Source organism: Neopsephotus bourkii, unplaced genomic scaffold, assembly GCF_033783945.1.
Source record: "Neopsephotus bourkii isolate Nb327-2 ecotype Australia unplaced genomic scaffold, CSIRO-AGI_Nbou_v1 NB_1820, whole genome shotgun sequence".
NCBI lineage: Eukaryota > Metazoa > Chordata > Aves > Psittaciformes > Psittacidae > Neopsephotus > Neopsephotus bourkii.
The window spans coordinates 480,595-499,941 of NW_026902293.1; the positions used below are offsets into that span (position 1 = coordinate 480,595).

Here is a 19,347-nt window from a genome sequence, read left to right on the forward strand (position 1 = left end):
GATCTGTGCCAAATCCAGCCTACCTAGCCTCTTTTTCATTTACTCACTCAATCTGTCCAGGTTCAGTAGGTCAATAAATTCCAGTGGGACCAAAGCCAAGAATTTGGCTTAGAATGGATTAAGTTTCTAGAGAAATTTACAGATCATCCACACAACCTTTGCATCCAGAAAACATTGCATGTAAGGGTCATCCTGATAATAGCAGTAAATGCTAAATAAAAAGCATATTGGTAGCTACAGTTTGGTTAGAGAAGACATAAAGAAGATAAGCTCTTTTTATTTATTTTTTTTTTACAACAGAGAATGGGACTCTAAGTAATGCATTGTCAGGAGCTAGTACCTCCCTTTAATGTAGCAGGAGGTCCCATGGTTACATACTTTTCCTTTCCTTGCTATCTCCAGGCTGGCCACAGTCTGTTTCAGCTTGCTTTTTCTTGGCTGAATACACCCTTGACATCAGTCAGAGCAATTCAGGCAGCCATAATATTTAACTCATGATTTATATATATGAGACAGAAGTCACCAGTTGGCATTTTCATTTCTGTATGGCCTGTGGTCATCTACAGAGAAAAGATCTGCCATAGAGGAAACAACCATTTGGGGCTATAATGTTCTGATGTATTCTGTCATGCAGCAGAAGGTATTAAAGCATAAGCAACTTTAAATTCCTGTGTAGAGTTGGGAGGATAACATTTATTGTGTGCTGATGAACACAGAAGTTGTGATGGGGAAGATGATGACTCATGTAACATATTAAACAATGTACAAATTTTAGTTCAAGGCAAGAGACATTCTAAGATGCAACAAGCTCTCAAGTAGAAAAGGATTGCAAATAACTATTTACCAATCTAGCAGACAAAATTAAAGTGATGTGGATTTGACATATGTTGTAAAACTGTTACAGAAAAACATAACTGAAGCAAATTAGTTGCTTTTTATATATGTACATTAAGCAAAAACTTTAAGTAGAAAAACTGTAAAATCACAATCAAAGAAAAAAAAACATAACATAGTGAAATGAAAACCTGAGACTCCATGTATTGACTAGAAACGAACACAGTAGATGTTAAAAGAGGCCTATAAAATGCTGGAAACTTATCTAATGCATTTCTTATTGAAGAAAGCTATAAAACTCACCTATAAAACAAATACACATAAAATATCAACTAATGCAAACTAAAATAGAAATCGGAACATAAAATACAATTTTTAAATGTTCAAAATAAATCCACGAGGTAAAGGTAGAGGTGACAGGGCATACCTCTAAAGGTCTCCATATCTACAGGAATCTGGCAAATGATTCATCACAATTAGCAACTGCAAACACAGCTGTCTCAAAAGGATTATGAGATACAGTTCCTATTTCAATCATCTCAGTGGTTACTGAGAATATTGCACTGAATATTTAAGTCAAATAACTGTCAACCTTAGGGTTAACTGCAAAATGTTAAAGTCGTTACTTGTGGCAGCCCAGAACTATACAGTGTTATTTCTCTTCACAGAAATAATGACAATATTTTTAGGACTGGAGGTTCTTATTAACTCTTATAATCTTACTCAAAATATTGACCAGGTTAGGAAAGCTAAGGCCCAGTTAGAATTAAACTTGGCTAGGGATATTAAGGATAACAGGAAGGGATTCTGCAGGTACATAGCAAATAAAAAACAGACTAGGGAGAACGTAGACCCCCTCAGGAAGCTCTCAGGAGAACTAGCTACACAGGATTTGGAGAAGGATGAGGCTCTGAATGACTTCTTCGCCTCTGTCTTCTCTAGCAAAGGCTCTGACCGCAGCACCCAAGTCTTGGAAGGCAGACACAGGGACTGTGAGAATGAAGACCTTGGGCCCACTGTAGGAGAGGAATTGGTTCGAGACCATCTTAAAAATCTGAACATGCACAAGTCCATGGGTCCTGATGAAATCCATCCACGGGTCCTGAAGGAGCTGGGAAATGAAGTTGCTAAGCCACTGGCCATCATATTTGAAAAATCATGGCAGTCAGGTGAAGTTCCTGATGACTGGAAAAAGGGAAATATAACCCCCATTTTCAAGAAGGGGAAAACAGATGACCCAGGGAATTACAGACCAGTCAGTCTCACCTCTGTTCCTGGCAAAATCTTGGAGCAGATTCTCCTAGAAGGCATGCTAAGGCACATGAAAAACAACCAAGGTGCTTGGTGACAGCCAGCATGGCTTCACCAAGGGGGAATCCTGCCTGACCAATTTGATGGCCTTTTATGATGGGGCTACAGAACTGATGGACAGGGGTAGAGCAGTTGATGTCATCTACCTGGATTTGTGTAAAGCGTTTGACACTGTCCCACAAGACATCCTTGTCTCTAAATTGGAGAGACATCAATTTGATGAATGGACCACTCGGTGGATAAAGAACTGGCTGGATGGCCGCACATAAAGAGTTGTGGTCAATGGCTCAGTGTCCAGCTGGAGACCAGTAACAGTGGTGGCAAACTCTATCCCAACCAGCCACCATCGTGGGGAACACTGGGGAGGAAAGCTGGGAATTTATGCTGTCAGCACCTAATCTTCAATTGCAAAAGAAGGCTTTTTGTCAAGCTTAGACATGTCTGCACAGAATCATAATCTCCTAGCATTAGGTATAACTATTGACCATCTTCATTTAGCATTTACTACTATTTGGACTCAGGGACACACTTTTCTCCACAAAGAACATGAAAGACTGCAAGGATCCCACAGTCTCTGCCAGTGGGAGACAGATGAGTCACCAGGAAATGCAAGAGTCCACCTCGGTTTTATTCCAAATGTGATTATTTGGGATTATGACAAACGTGCATTTTGCCAGTGGTTTCTAGAAAATCAGTTTATGACCAACTCCAGTGGAAACAGAAGCCAAGCCCGAATGACAAACCTGAAGATATTTCCAAATGAAGGCTAGGAACAAACAGGTTTCTCAGTCTCTATCTTACTTTTAAGCAATGTTATGGTACCAGAATACTGTGAAGGTGATAGCTAACAAATCAATTGTAATCTCAGTTCTTTGAGGAAAATCTTTTAGCCTTTTTGTATGATTTTGTTTCATGTGCCCATTTTTTCCATCATTTAAGTACTTCTTTCACCTCTTTCTCAGGTCATCTGCCATACTACTGCTTTCTTTTCATACTAATACTTCTTTAAAACCTGCTTATTTTATGAAGCTCAGAAAAAGAGCTGCCAATGAATCATTCCTTTCTAAATGCCGCTATGTATGAATCTTTCCTGAATCTTCTGTCTACTAAACTGTCTACCTTCAGTTCGTTACTGTCTGAAACAAGAGTTCAGACATAATTAGATGCATCTAATTGTAGAATAAGTGATAACTACTTCCGTTAGCAGAATGTAGAATAAGTACTTCAGTTAGCAGAAGTTTTTAATATGCTGTCAATACTCTTCCTTATATTAACATACCTCTCAGATATTTTGGCTAAAGTTAAAGAATACATTTTAATAACATAACCTTCTGAAATACTTCAGCACCATTGACTGCAGGGTTGTTTTTCTGGTTTCTAAATGTCTTAATCAAGGCAGCAGCAAAGGGTGACATGTCCAGTTACTCCTTCTATTAGAGAGACATCCAGAAAACTCTGCTTGATTACTTCTCTCTCGTTTAAAACATTCAAGATACTCACATCTCTATACATTCACACTGAACAGTTCAACTTATTTGAACATCAAAACTGTCTCACAACGTCTGGAACAAGAGTTCCAGATAAAAAGTAAATTTCCTTACTTTTGAAGAAATGGTCCTTCTGAAAAAGCGATCCAACACTACAGAGAGTAAAGGAAGTGTAACTATTCCCACCAAAGAGGAGGACTTTTCTCCATGAGTTGAAACACCAGTACCTTGCGGAGTCTCCATTAATCATTAGTGATATAAACCAGAAAGACCTGGTTCCACATGTACCTAACCCAGAAAAGGTACCCTTTCTGTTCATATATGGACTTAGTCAAATTGATCTATGCTTTTGTACTCCCATGCTTGGATCGATCCAATTTGCTCTTCCATGATCTGACCCAGATGCCACTCTATAACCTACAGATGGTTCATCGTACTGTATCCCATCTGTTAAATGGAACACAGTAATGAGAATACATCACACCAATATTCTTCACTTCCCTTTGGTTTTCATTCTAATCCTGAACACAGCTGAAGGTTCTGGTCCATTCAGTGGTCCATGACTAAATCACCTAAAGGAAGACCTCTTCTCTCTGATTCTGCAGAAGATAGATACAACAGAGTTGTTATGCCCAAAAGGTGTCAGATTCAAACTTGAATGTATGGGACAGAGATCCCCTGTCTTCAGCATTCACTTCTACCACAGTGTTTTGCTATATTTAGGTTATGATAAAAGGTTCATGTCTTCCTGTGGGTAGTTTAGCTACCAGTGAAATAATTATAGCACTAACTCCTAAATGAAAAACTAAACCAGAATTTTCATAAGTAAATAATTAAGACTGAAAGGACAATTCTGTTTTGAAGGACTTATTAAGTTTGGCATATTACACTTCAACAGTACAACAGGTAGAGTAGATATAATTAAAGTGATAAGTCTGAACTAGTAACATAGCAAAATTAATAATAAACATGTATAAAGAAAATTATTCATATGATACTGAAATCTGGTATTTCTTAAATCATATAAGTGCTTAAAATCAGTGCAAGTTTGACACTTAAATAGTTTTATATACGTGGTCAGTATCTAGACATGCTGTCCCTTGAAAACCCAGTGTAGTGCAAGAGAACTTTTAGTTAATTTACTAGACATTAAAAAAATAAAACCCAATTTGTCCCGTAAGTTCATGTTTTTCTGAAAATATACATTTTAAGCAGAAAGGTGAGTCTATTTCTCAGGAAAAGATGGATAATAACAACACCATTAGCCACATTTCTGTGTGAAATCTTCTCTTTCTTTAAATCAATAGATTTTTTGGTATTTAATTCCCTTAAGCAAGAATACAACTCCTGAAATTTAGAAAAGAGATGTTTTCATTCATTATTGAGTCCAACTGGTGAATGCAACTCTTTGTCTTGCTGTTCACTTATTTAATTCTCTACTTTTGTGAAACACAACTTGCAGAATAAGAAAAGGCTAACAATTGTTCTAGAACTAATCAATGTTATGAAACTAATAATAATACAATATGGGCATGCAAGCTTATGTACTGCCTTTCATGTAGAAGTATCCCAAGGCACTTTGTAACAGAAACTCAATAAGGAGTGCAAAAGTGCTTTGTCAGATAGGATAAGCCAGGGGAAAAGGGGAAATTAATTAAGCATGGATTTAAATTTGTCAGCCAACACAGCATTAGAACCTTGGTCAGAAAAGACAGTGGTTCCAATGTCTGTATCCAGGGAATGCAACAGACTATTTCAGTCTTTAATTCTTGAGGAATGTTCAGTAGTTTTTCCACAGTAATATGTATATGAGTGATAGGAACTCAGTTAATAGACTACATTTCCAAAAGGTAGCGACTGCCTCTCTTAATCTAGTTTTTCATAAACAAATATATTCATAACAGTTGATCATCTGACTTGTATGCCAGTAAAGCCACTTGCCTGTGAAGATAGCCAGTATGGAATTTGGTACTGGAAAAATTACAGATACCAAGTTGATGACTGGGCAATGGCTTTTTTGGCTGTTTGGCTCACTGTTTTAAGTACAATGGATGTTTCCTTATGGAGGTAGTCCACGCCTCTGGCAGACAGTAGTCTGTTACACAGCAGTTCTTAAGATACCATGTGTTTCACAGGGAAAAGCAAAAATCACTTCAGAAAAACTATAGTAATTGATAATGCATAAATTACAGCTTCCCTGATGTTGCAGAAACTTGCACATCTTCTATTTTTCAAATATTTTTTTCTTAGGAACACATGGGCCATTCTCAGTTTTGGATGACTGCCTCTTCGGATTAATGCATCCTTCTGGTGTGTAAATTAAGGATTCACAGAGGAAAGAGGAGAAGCACTAATTCTGAGAAAACTGAAGCCATAGAGAAAAATGAGAGTCACAGTAGAACTGAATGGCTGATTCACCATGAATAATTTATCCAAAAAGTTAGCTTCCACTTCTGTTCATGGAATATCTACAAGAAGCTTATAATTTTCTCAATTTTATTATTAAAAAAACCCCTTAAAATACTGTATATCTTCACTGCAGATAACTTCCTGCAAATATTTCGTGTCTTATCTTAAAAGAGAGTGGCATATTGGTCAAATAAATCACATGATGAAGTTTCTGTTCCCTAGATGGATGAACCCACAAGCATGTCCTTCAGATGCCTGCCTGTGTAAGAAAGCAGTTCAGTTGCAAGTGACAAGACCTTAGTGTAGGCAAAGTAAGTAAATTTAAGGAAAACTCTTAGGAGTTTCTGCAAAAATATTTTCCGTGCTTATATAGCAGCTGTAGCCCATTGTAATTTTGATTAATAACTCTAAGAATTTACAGCTACCTGTAAATATTTTTCTTGATGGACATGAAGAATGAACTTGACCTAGAGAAAACTGGAATCTGGTTGTACATGTTCTTTCTTGATTATTTGGTTCTGAATAATATGCCAGTCTTTCCAGAGTTTGTTCTAAGATTCTGGAACAGTTATTAATAGTTGGTGCTCACATTAGTAAGATTAAAGTAGTAATGCTAAAATTTAACTAGATTATTTGTGATCTGAAATATCCTTGTACAGTTTCTGGGTTTGAATGGACTGCCATGCTTTACACAAATTTCAATATGTCTGCTATTTCAATAAAATATGAAGCCTCAGCAAGTTAAGACAGAATGAGCCATTAGTACATTTAGAATTTACATTAACATACAGAGACTATGGGACTTATAAAAGCCATCTAAAAATAAACTCATAAACGTTATTACCTCTTAGAATGCTCAGGTATTGAAATTAATATGATACTTATTACAGGCAAAAGAAGACTGAAGACTGATCAGAAAATACAGTTTTGTTTTGTGTCATGTCACAAGCTGAAAAGAAAGTCAGTATACAGAAATCTTGCCCACTTCACATTACTTTTGATTATGCTTGTATAATTATTGCTAACATTTTGTTTTTTTCTAGGTATACCTAAAAAATGAATCTGCAACAAGTACTCCTTTTCAGATCTATGCTAAATCTTTACATAATACATCATTTGCTGGATTCCCTATTTTATAGCAATACCACTGGTATGAATTTATCAATATAATCAGAATACTGAAAAATAAACAGCTTGAGTTCTTACCTGAGCTCTTGAGCTATAGAGTCCACTTGAACTGTTAATAAAAGCAGGAAAGAATTAATTAGTTTACACTTCCAGACTCGCTCTTTCTGCAACCTCGCACCTGCCTCTATCTGTGATGACAGAGTGGCTATCAAAACACAGGTGATTATTTCATGCTGACCACAGGATTGTAGCTACTAGTGGCAAACATTAACTGAACATCTCAGTTACTTTAGGATGCATAAAACCTAGAGTGTAATGTTCAGTGGAACAATAATTTAGAAAACTAAACCAGAAGGCACCTGGTTTTATTGAAAATAGAAGGGGCAAGCCTTTGATTTTCTGAATTTTAATTAAATCTGGGAATGACAAAGGCTGGTGTTTAGAGATACCTACACACACAAGGATATAGAGCATACTGACAAAGCCAACAGGTGGTTCTAAGGATTACTCACATCTCACAGGTAACATTTATTGTTCCCGATACTTGGAAAATGTTCCTGATGTATTAATTCCTACAATTGTGTGTGCATGCGTTAAATACAAAAATATATCTAAGAATATAAAAAAAATGAAGAAAATCCATAAGTTTAGAAAATGTGTCATTAGATTTTTGAGTGGAAAGGGTATGAATTCCTTTTTAAATACAATTAAATTCTGCTAAGTCAGCCAGAATGTTTTAACTCACAGTCCTGACCAACAGAGAAGTCATGCTCTAATGCTAAGATGTGAATAACTTCCTTATTCAATAACTTTGTTCAAATCCTTTGTTTTGGTACTTCTGAAATATATGAATTTTACATTCATTTCAGAGAACATTACTTAAGGATGCATCAAAACTTTGATATGATAATGCTTCTTTAGAAAGGCTTGTCTGTATTTATATCCCTTTGTCTGCAGGTAGTTTGTGACACTCCCATCTCCTTCCTCTGTCTTTTACCAAGTGAAGTCTAACATTTTTCACCCCTTTGGTCATTTGAAGCAAGAGAACTAAGCCAAATCAGACTTTAATTTTTCATTTCTACCACAACTTGAAGCTGAAGACACAATATTAACAATCCAGAACATATGAGTTGTGATAATGAATTAAATCAGTCTGTTTTATACAATCCTGAGAGTGCACAATTCACACAAAAATCAGTGTGAAGAATGGGTGCTTTGCAACTCTGAAAACAGTCATAACCAAAAATGTTCACAGGGCAGGCAAAACTTTGGCATTTATTTTTAAATATCTCTATTTTTCACTCATTATCAAGAGTCACAAAATGTGTTATGAATTAAAATAAAAAGTTATTTTCCTGGAAGGGTTGTGTTGCTAGTCAATCATGTTTTCCAGATGCTGAGATCATTAAGGGCCTGTTTATCTCTCAGTACTGCATTTCCATCTGTTCCTTAGAAAAAGAGAAGAATAGCTGGGAAATACAACTATGCTATAACTTTGCAAAATGAAACATGAGCACCAGTACTTAGAAAAAGTACAGGGTTCTCCTCTGCTGCATACAGCTGTACCTTTTGATTGAAGTAAATTTACTTCTGGACCATTTATGCAGCTAATTTACAGATAATTGATGGCAATAGATATAAAAACGTTCAGGTGGCTGAGACAAACTTTTATAAATTGTTTTGAAAGCATCTATTCAATATTGTCTGGCTCTACCCTGTATGGAAAATCTTTGTTTGCATAATAAAAAGCATAATCTTTATTTTCTTTCAGAAATAGCTCAAACAAAATAGCATATAATAGATTTTTTTCTGCTTTTCTTTAAAACTAATAACATCGTGCCTTTTAATGCTGGCAGTCTGTGTCCTGCTTTGATTAAAAAAAAAGAAAAAAAGCAGCCCTAAGGAAGCTACACACTCTAGTACTGCACATTAGGGACTGTGCACAGGAACTATCATATTTCATGGTGTGCTGGGCACAGGGTTGTGCTTACTAACTCACCCTTGGTTCCTTTTGAGCGTGTGCGCAGCTTTTTATTTTCCCCATCTGCATCCATCTGTAATATTAACACAAAGTCTTTAATTCATTCCTTTTGCCATTGAGGAAAAAAAAAAAAAAAACAAGCCCCATCTTCAAAGCTTTTTTTCTCCCCCCCCCCCCCCCATTTCCAAAGGCTAGACAGTAATAGAAAAATAATCATGCCTTATTAATCTTGTCAAAGAGATAAAAAGCCATCTGTGAATATCTAGTAAATACCTAGGAGATACCTTTAATGATACAGATTTGTTTAATAAAGTGATGGTTAGGAGTGACTCTGCAAGGTTTAGTGACAAGATCTACAGGTGTTAGCTGAAGTCATAAGGTTAGAAATAGCAATGCTGTCTGAGAGCTGCTTTCAGCATCCACCTCCTGGAGGAAAAAGTCTGAATAAGCCACAGTGCCTAGAAGCATTCTGTGTTATTGTTACAACTGAAGCATATCTTAATAGCTGCATTAGAGCCTGCATTTCTGACAACTTCATCCTCAAAATGTGAAACACTCTTGCTTGAATGTGCATAATTGCACATGTGCAGCTTTGAATTACTTCACCACTTGATCAACTCTTTCTTACAGAAGTTTTGGTCAAAGAGACAGTTGAAGATTTGTATGAGGTTTTGGGAGAATGTAGTGTCCCGGCTTGTATTTCATATGAAAAAAAATCAAAACCAAACAACAAAAAAATCCACCACCACCACCCCTCCTGCAAAAGTCAGCTAACTGATATAAGAAAGACCTTTTAAGATCAGCTGCTCTCATGACACATTTGGCTACATCTAAACCAGCACTGGAAGTATGCACCTTCTGCTCTTGGATCTGGCCCAGACCCATAATTGTAGGGGCAGGTTTTCAACCCATGGATTTTATTACAAACCCCTGAAACTCAAAGGGATTAAGATTTCATGTTCTGATGTGGAGAGCTGCAGTGACATACAACAGATTGTACAATGGTGTAATTTTGAACGTGTCCAGGGAGGCAAAATCCTCTTCTTTCCAGAAGTAACTGTTAATTTTTATGTAAGGAGGACTCTCTCATGAGGAATTTTTGTCTAGAAAAATATCAGGAACTCTGAAGTTCTTCTTCATTCTCTGTTAATATCTTACTTTATATCTTTGCTTTGAATCTCATTTTTCCTGTTTGTAAGAAAGAAGGTGATCATCAGACGTACTGTAAATGAAGCATTTCCCAGATCAATATATAGGAACAAATAGACGTGTATCTGATATGTATAACTGTGTTGAGCAATAGATAAATGTATTCTGTGGATACACGAAGCTGACTATGCCTTGCATATTTCCCTGCAAAAGGTCGCAAAATAAAAAATAATGTCCACAGAAGATTCTGTCATTTAACTTTTCTGAGGATCAGCAGAACTGATTTGCCCTACTGAGGGAAGGGGCGAGAAGCTCTGATTTCCATTTACAGGGTCTGAGGATCTGAGGGTGCTTTATTTTTAGCTTTATGACTCAGACATCTAAGATGTTTTGAAGGTCTTATCTGAAAGAATATTGAAGAATATGACAAAATTGACCTGAGAAAGAAAAAAAAAAAAGTAACAAAGAACATTTCTCTAATTTCCTGTTTTTTTTCTGTTTGTTCTTATATGTGGTTGCACACTGTATACAAGTACTGGAATCAAAATGCCTATTTTCAGGAGAGAAAACAAGCATTTGCAAAGGGTATTCACATACTTGAAGAAACTTAATTCTAGAACACAGGTAAGCAATATCTAAAATGAAAGCATAGATTGATCAAAATGCACCTCAAAGCCAGACAATGATATCTTCTATCTGTTTAAATTTACATCCAATGCTAATTAGTAGCAGAGAAGGAACATAAGTGGCTTGTGTTTATGTAGTGGGGCTGATGGCAGCCTTTACTTGTTACTATCCTTAAAACCTGGAGAATGAGATTTCGCAATGTGACTGCAATGGTAATGGGAAACATGGCTCTGTTCTCTGATGCTGAGTTGTGATTGAAGGCACTGACCTGCCATAGACTTATAATAGGGGAGCAGGTGTGGCAATGATGGACTTTAATTTCCTTTAATAAACCTTTTATGTGCCACACTTTTACTGCCATTCTATGCTCTCCAAGGTCCTGCACATAATAGGTTCATTACTTTTGATTACTATAGTCTATTGAGACAAACAACTCCAGAACACACTATATATTATGTTCAGTTAAACCAATATAGACTATTTATCCACTGTGCATTATTTCACCTGCAACTCTACAGACAAAATTAACAACAGCTCCTGTAAGCTAAAACTATTAAAACCACTGGTACTCCTTTGTCATCATTTCATAATAAATGCCACACCAATCACAGTGCTGTTCTTTTAATTATGAAACAAAAAGTGTCCATTGCTTCTACTGAACAGCAGTTACTTTGGTCTAAATAGCATGGCACATTGTGATGAATATTTAAAAACTGCACAATGAGTGAAAACCAACAATAAAATCAATGCAGGTGATTTTTCTATCAATTTTCTTTTCTTGTAATAATTTGAAACTATGAAAGATGTTTACTCAGCTCCAACCTAAAATTATAGCCTGGTCCATATCCTATATTAAAATAATCATCATGTCTCTCTTGCATAAAAAGCAACTTACAAAAAGTCCAATGCATTAACTTGAAAATTATACAGAAGGAATTGAATAAAACTGTGAAATCTTTTAAGTATGTCAGCCAAAAGACCTGACTTGCTCAAAATTTAAATGTAATATCTTTGGGTTTCCATAGTTCCTTCAGAGACTGTGAAAAGTGAACAAAGTTTCTTATTTCTGATTTGTATCTACATAGTGATTGTTTTATATTAAATTACAACCACAGATGGTCAGCAAGAAGCATTCAAACTTTCACATCACCCATGCAGCAACAAAAGAATTACACTCTGAAGAATTCCATCAAAAGTTTTAGAGGTAATTATTACCAAGGTGTTAACTTCAGAGGCATATCTTATTACTGCTGTGTACTGTAAAGATTGGATGGATTCTGGAAGGTGCTTCATGATTTCAAAGCTGGGCATTGTCAACCATCCCAGTACACACACTATCTTGAGACAAGAAGCCATAAGAGAGAAATAGAATGACCTGCACAAAATCTTCTCACAATGTTTCACTACTGACTCTTTTAGCCATCAGGACTATTGGGATAATATCTAAGTCCTTGCCCAGAAATTCTTACCAGGAGATATAGTCCTTATTTTTTAAGGGCAAGCTTCACAAAAATGACAAGTGAATAGTGGAATTAATTCCACTTTATCTTTGTGCCTTTTACCTACATTCTCTGATTTTGTAGGTTTTAAAACTATCTAAACATTTTCTTTTCAAAAGTAGCTGAAACTAGCTAGTAGACTCAAAAGGAATTAGTGAGAGGTACACAGTCAGAAGCACAGTGGCAGAGGGGTCATTATGAAGTCCCAAATCATTAGGAATCAGGCTAAGAAATAAATGTTTGCCTTAGAATTGCTTCAGTTGTGCCCTGTTTCTGCGATTTGGAAATTTACTGAGGATGTTAGTGTTGAATTGTTTTCTAAAATCATGTTCCAACAAATCTCCCTAAGCTTATGGATGCTTTCTGTCTGACTTCACGAATTTCAATTTGATCCTCTCTCCACCTTTCCTTCAGTGCTGGTTGAGACTTCAGGGTAAGTCAATAATTGGATCCCACAGAATTGACTAAGTCACCAACGGTACCACAAATTCTGCTTGGCTGAAACTGGAGTAATTTGCTGTGTGGCTGCTACAGGGTATTCACGTTTCTCTAGATGAATTTACTGGTGGAATAGCAGCAATGATACTTTCTGAGCAAACTGTTTCAGAGTTTCTGGCTGCAGAAACCAAATGTTACTTCTGTTTGTATCATCCCACTGCAGTCAGCAGACTCGAGAGCAGCACCTGGAAATACTTCCCTGAGTGAAAGAATCAGGATTTGGCTCTGAGTTTGGTTTTTCTGTGCCTGGAGTCTATCTGTGCACATGTGCATGTACTGATATTATAATGGGATCCAAGAATATGACTAGCAGCTGGAAAGAGGGCATATGCAATAAATTATAATAGTAACAATAATAATAATAGCAACTATTTTAGTTTACTTGCACATTTTTAGTTTTGAATTTCAAAACCTAAATTGATACCACTATTTTGGTAAGATAGATAGTTTTAAAGCACATTACTGTGAAATAAACTATGACTTGGGGAAGCCAGTGTTGCTGACATAGGTGAAAGTGAAATGCATCTCCCAGAAAGAGGTAATATAAGATCAGTGCACGTTCTAATTTTTATTGTAATCTTTATACAAGCATGACTTTACTGGAGAGGGTTTCATACAGCTGGAGTGGCAGTCTGTTTCCTTTAGTATAACTAGCTAGAGGAAAAGAATTCACCAGTTTATCTAGCGGTAAGGAGTATAAAAGCTGACATTTTGTTATGATTTTCCAACTAAAATTTACATCTTATTTTCAAAATGAAATTGGCCATCATCTTCTTTCTCTAGGACAAAGTTTAGCTGATTTTGAGAGGTCTTTGTTATTTTTCATTTGTAAACTACTAATGTTTGTATAGCAGCAACAGCTACATCTGACACTAGACTACTGAACTTCAGCATAAAACCTCCACACCTTGATGATTTTTAAGGCACACAAAGCCATCCTCAAGTCTCAAATTGCAAAGCTGAAGTCAGACACTGCTAAACACTTCAAACAAGTTTGTGTTCTACTGTGTCCTAGGGTGACACAACGTTGTGTGTGCCTCTCCCTACAACAATTAATAACCCCAGAGCAAGCTTTTCAGTGCTTTCAGTAATTTTTTTTTCAATAACTCATTTAAGACTCTAACACACAGAAATATGTCATAAAGATTTTTTTAAATAAATCTGAAGGCAAGAACATTTCCTATAGCCTGTCCAGAAGTAAGGAGTGATGTTTGGTTGTCTCTTTTTATATATATGTGATGACTGAATCTTTGTTTCACTCTACAGTGGAGTTTTCTAATATGAAGTATTGGTGGCAGACTGAGAACTATGGTCTGAAAAAAGAAATTCAAAGTACATATAAAGCATCCTCTAGGTAAAGCTTATGTATTCTTATTAGTAACAATTAAAAAAATCCAAAATTCAAGCACAAAATTTTTAGGAGCATTGCTTGTGCCATAGTTGAAGTTTCTTGTCCTTGTTTCTATTAATAACATGTTTATGGACAGAAGGAGAAAAAATATTTGCACATTAGGTGTTCTTAAACACTATTACTAAATATATGCCCTGTTTTGTGATTTTAATTATTCTTAACAAAGAAGTCATCCCGTTTTTATTTTTTAAACTTTTGCTTCAGTTTACACAATGTTATTCCTAATTTCTCTAGGTGAAAGTTCAATAACATGTGAATAATTGGTTCAGATATATTCATTCTCAGGAATTAAAATAGGTAAGTTCATCTACTAAATGTAAACTTTAAAGCATGTTTATAATGTATATATAGAATAAAGAATTTTGCATTTTATGGTGTGATTTAATGGTATGTATATTTTAGAGAAGTAGATTTTTTTAATTGAAGTCACTGCATGAAAATATGTAGAAACAAAATAAACCTTAAATAAGAGACAAGCTTGAGTAGCTTTGTAATGAGGATGATTTATTTTGATTCTCACTTCTGATTTCTGAGTTGTCACTGCTGTTGTATACCTCATCCATGCAACTTTGCACAACTGGCAGTGCTGAATATAAACCAAAGCCATATGTTTATGTCCTTTTGCCAAACTACTACAGCAAATAGTTCTATTATTCCCTTAGGTAACCAACATGTGCCAAGTATTTCTATTAGTCTTCTTTACCAAGGGTTTAGAGGGCAGAGTCACAGCTTTGTGAAATTAAGGGGCAACTGCTAGGTTTTTAAATGTAGAGAAAAATTATATAGCTTGCAGTGCTGAAATGCAGCTCAACCCAGGCCAATGTGCAATAGTACTTTCTGGAGGGCTTATTTTCTGGATTTTTATTTTGTACATACTTCAATGTCTTGTCACTATTTCCAAGGCTAGGTACTAAATATATTTTTTTTAGAAGAGAGAAACTGTCGGTATTCAAAAAGAAGAGAAATACTTTGGCATCTTAAAATCTTTTACAAGTACACCAAAGTTTTTATCCCACCCATCTGATACAGAGTTAAAAAAAACTTAATAAGCATCATTAAAAAGAAAAATCACAAATATACTATCTCTCTCAGATTAAATTTAAGCAGGGCATTATGAAATATATCCTTACTCCTGGAGTCTTACAGATTCAAAGGTAATAGTGTTCCTATCAGTATGTAATGCCAACAGTGTAGTTCTGAAACTTCAAAACTAGAATTTTTAGGTATTTACAAAGATTCATATATTTTTCAATTGTTCATTATTGTTATACCTAACTCTTGAAGACTGCTGTTCTCATAACAGTAAATGGTCTGCGAGAAAAATAGTCCTAGTGTACAAGACACTACACACGAAACCAAATAATATTCTAGTGTTAATATAGATAAATTTTTACTTATTTTTTTGTATCCCAGCTTTGTGTGTTTCTTGGTTGAAAATACGTGCAGATTCCAAAGTACCAAATTAGTCACTCAGCCCAAGATGCCTTGCCTGATTTAACAGGTAATCTTGAAATACTTTCTCTGGGGAAAAAAAAAAAAAAACAACAAACAAACAAACACCATCCCCCTCCCCCCCAAAAAAGAAAAACAAACAAACAAACAAACAAAAAACACCAAAAAAAAAAGAAAGAAAACCAAAAACCAGCTGTACTAAATAAAACATAGATGTAACAGGTGAAACAGGACACTTTAAATTGGATGCACTCTTTTCTTGTGTGGTTTTATAGATGTAGAATAAAGGCATCGATGATGCTTCTAGAAGACAGAAAGAATAGCAATTTTTCTTTTGCCATGGTACTTTCTTTATATTTTAATGCCCTTTACAACAGCTTGAAATAGACCTGCTCAAAGAAATTATTTTCTTCTTACACAGACAAATATCCTGTTTCTACCTGTAGAAATCTTTAGTCAAATGTTTTTACTGCGGAAGTACCCATTTGACTGAGTAAAACAGTTTGGTACATGCTATGAAATAAATGAGAAACATTATGAAATATTTTAGCAATAGCAGGAAACCCCTCAGTTTTCTTTTTTTTCCAGTTTTAAATATCAGAGTTTAAGGTTTGGAAGACTGATAATGTTCTCACAATAATCAAACTGAAGAAAATCCTTGACATTTTTCCATGACCAATTTTTATTACTTTCTGTGAGGAAACTCGGGCTAAAACAGTAACAATGAGGGAAGAAGACCTGTAGAAGTTTTTATCTGAGAAGTTTTATGCTGAGAATCTCACAGTCAGAAGTAACGAATAGCCAAACACTTCAAACACTTAAAGTTGTAGGCACTTGCAACCTGGAAAATTCTGACCATGAGCAGTTATTAAGGAAGGGCTTTATTTTAGCAACACTCCTCACACTAGTGAGCAAAATATAAAAAAATTACTATCACCTACAAATTCAAAGGTACTTAGCAGGTACTTACAAGTTACTGTCACCTGCAAACTCAAAGTATACAGTGTATTTAGTAAAAATTATTTATTCAGTTAATGTATTTGAATTATGCCAAAGTTTGCAGATAAACTTTTGGAACTTGAGAGTGAAACTTTAACTATTTAATGATACCTGATGAAGTTTTGTCAGTAAAATTTGTGGTGTTACATTTCTGAAATTGGAGAAGGCTTATTCTAAACAGATTTTCAGGGAAGCTAGAGTTTACTGAGGGATTAATTTCTGCTTGAGTCCCAACAGATAGAATATGTGTGATTTGTTGCATCCCATTAATAACTTTTAATTAAAATAAGCACATTTTATCAAATAGCAACGCAGACAACAGATGCAAGATCATAAAGAAAGGGGAAAACCTGGAATAAAACAGCCCAATACTGAAAAGATTTTTTTAAAGCCGTTTTCTAGCCAATATGGTGATGGAAAAAGATTTTTATCCTCAAAGGCATCTTTCCCCTTTACTCTATTTCAACATCCATGGGAAAAAACCCAAACAAACCCCATAACAAAACAAAAATAAAAGGAGTCTTAAAACTTTCTACCTACCCCTTCCTCTTTGTTCAAAACACACTAACCTAAAAAAAAAAAAAAAAATCTGAAAATAGCTACAATGGGGAACAAAGCTCTTTCTAAAGCCTAAAAACAGTATTTTTGTGCAAAATCCTATCATGTTATGTATCTATTAGCAATATATTTTTCATTTATTTTCTCAAAGATTGCCAATAAAGCACTAAATCACATAAGGGAGTAGCTGTAAACCCTTTGAGTTCCCTAATGTCAAACTCATTAGCATCCGAATAACCACACAGCAGCACATCATCTGCACAATTGCAATTTTTTGACTACTTTTAATAGCATTTCTCAAAGGGCTCATTTTCAACTTTCTTTAGTGGTTAGTTGGTTCTCTGGGGAAAAGGAGCTTCCTGACGCTCACAGCTTCCACTCAACAACCAGGCCGTTTGCTGTCAGAAGCGTCAGCCCTCTGCCCTAACCCCATCTGTTGTCTCTCTCATCCTAAGGGACTGAGAGTTAAGAGAGCACAGCTGAGATTCACTTGCAAAAGTGCACAAAAGACAGTAAAATATACAAAACTTTTCACATTTAACTTTGCATGATAAAGTAATAAATTGAAAATACTCCTTTTAAGAAAAGGAGGCTGGGCTTGGCTGAGGGAAAGATTTTAAGATTGTGATGTAAAACTACATGCAACAGTGCCATTTATTATTTTACTCCCATCTGCCTTGTATGTGACATCATCGGATATCTTGTAAAGTAGAGAGTGCTACAATAGGACAAAAGTGAGACTTTATAAAACCTGTAAAGCCTGAACGTCTTTGGGTTTAATCACAACAGAAGTTGCTGGTTAGTAAATTTAAGTGTGCTGTTTTTTGTTTCTTTCACATAACAGATTCTGGCTGCCATACAGCTGATTCGTGGATGAGTACCCACATTAGAAGGTATGATGTTCCACAAGAAGTCTAATACAATGTCACGCATCTGTCATGTTATAAACAGAGTGTGTAGGATTATGATGTGTCATGGGATGTGACATACCCCTAATGGAATATAAACCATGCGTCACCTCTGTCCACACTCCAAGAACAAACTTACATTTCAAATCTAATACTTCAGGTAGCAAACAAGGGTTAGTGTTGATTTCACTGCAACATCAAGATCTTATACAATAAGTTACTGTGAAACACTTTCTTTTAGTATATTTTATGAACTATAAAATTAATCCTGGGCCAAATTGCATTGCAATTGCATTTCAAGAAATGCAGATAAAAGTCTGTAATAACAACTCAAAAAATTAGGATCTCAGCCTCAAAAGCCCATAAAGAACATCTATCTATGCTATAGGAGACTTTGATGATAAAATTATTGTTAATGAAAATCTGGTAGAACTAACTTATGTATTTGTCAATCAAGGTTCTCTCATGGGATCACTCCCCTTAAGTCTACAAGTATCGTAATTTGGCCCAATTTAGTCACAGCTCACATTAACTCATTTGTCTGTTTTAGTAAAGGATTCAAAAGGATTTATATATCTGAACAGATTTTTTTTTTATGCTGAATGTGAAGTTTGCCTTCCTGCAAAGAAAACCTTCACCCTTTTCAACCAGCACCTCAGTTCAACTAGAAGAATAAACTTTATAAACCCCAAAACATGGAATAAATAAGTTGCTTGATTTGTCAATATAACTGTTCAGTGAATTCACCTGCAATATTTGTAATTCGTACTTAAGTTTATATCCATTTCCAGTGCAACATAATTTTCTACTGCTGACTCTGAAGTGCCATCCTACTGAGATCTGAGTCATTTCAGGATACCGATGTGAATCACCATTTGGGCCCTGATCCTTAACATTTGATGTGTGTGAGAAATCCCTTCAAGCAACCATTCTTTTTGACCCATCATCTATGGGTAAGAGTCCATTCATTCATGTCAGATTAATAGAGAGTTCCTGAGCATTTAATAATGAATAAAGACATACTGTACATTAACAAATTATCTCACCATAAGTCTGAGGTTGTATTCTCTGTCAGAGTTGCAGTACACAAAGCTGT

General features: G+C 35.5%; 1 protein-coding gene across 5 annotated transcripts in view; it reads right to left on the minus strand.

The window, feature by feature from the left end:
* ST18 (ST18 C2H2C-type zinc finger transcription factor) overlaps positions 1-19,347 on the minus strand; it is a 170,516-nt gene that overhangs the window by 57,695 nt on the left and 93,474 nt on the right. For 3 of the 5 annotated variants that reach the window (XM_061343075.1, XM_061343076.1, XM_061343077.1), the window contains 2 exons: positions 9,169-9,223; positions 7,248-7,278 (listed from right to left, as the gene is read on the minus strand). In XM_061343075.1, coding sequence (XP_061199059.1) covers positions 7,248-7,278; positions 9,169-9,223 — 86 coding nt within the window. Of the gene's footprint in view, positions 1-7,247; positions 7,279-9,168; positions 9,224-19,297; positions 19,335-19,347 lie in introns of those variants that run through there. The other 2 variants (XM_061343072.1, XM_061343074.1) reach the window with 2 other exon arrangements.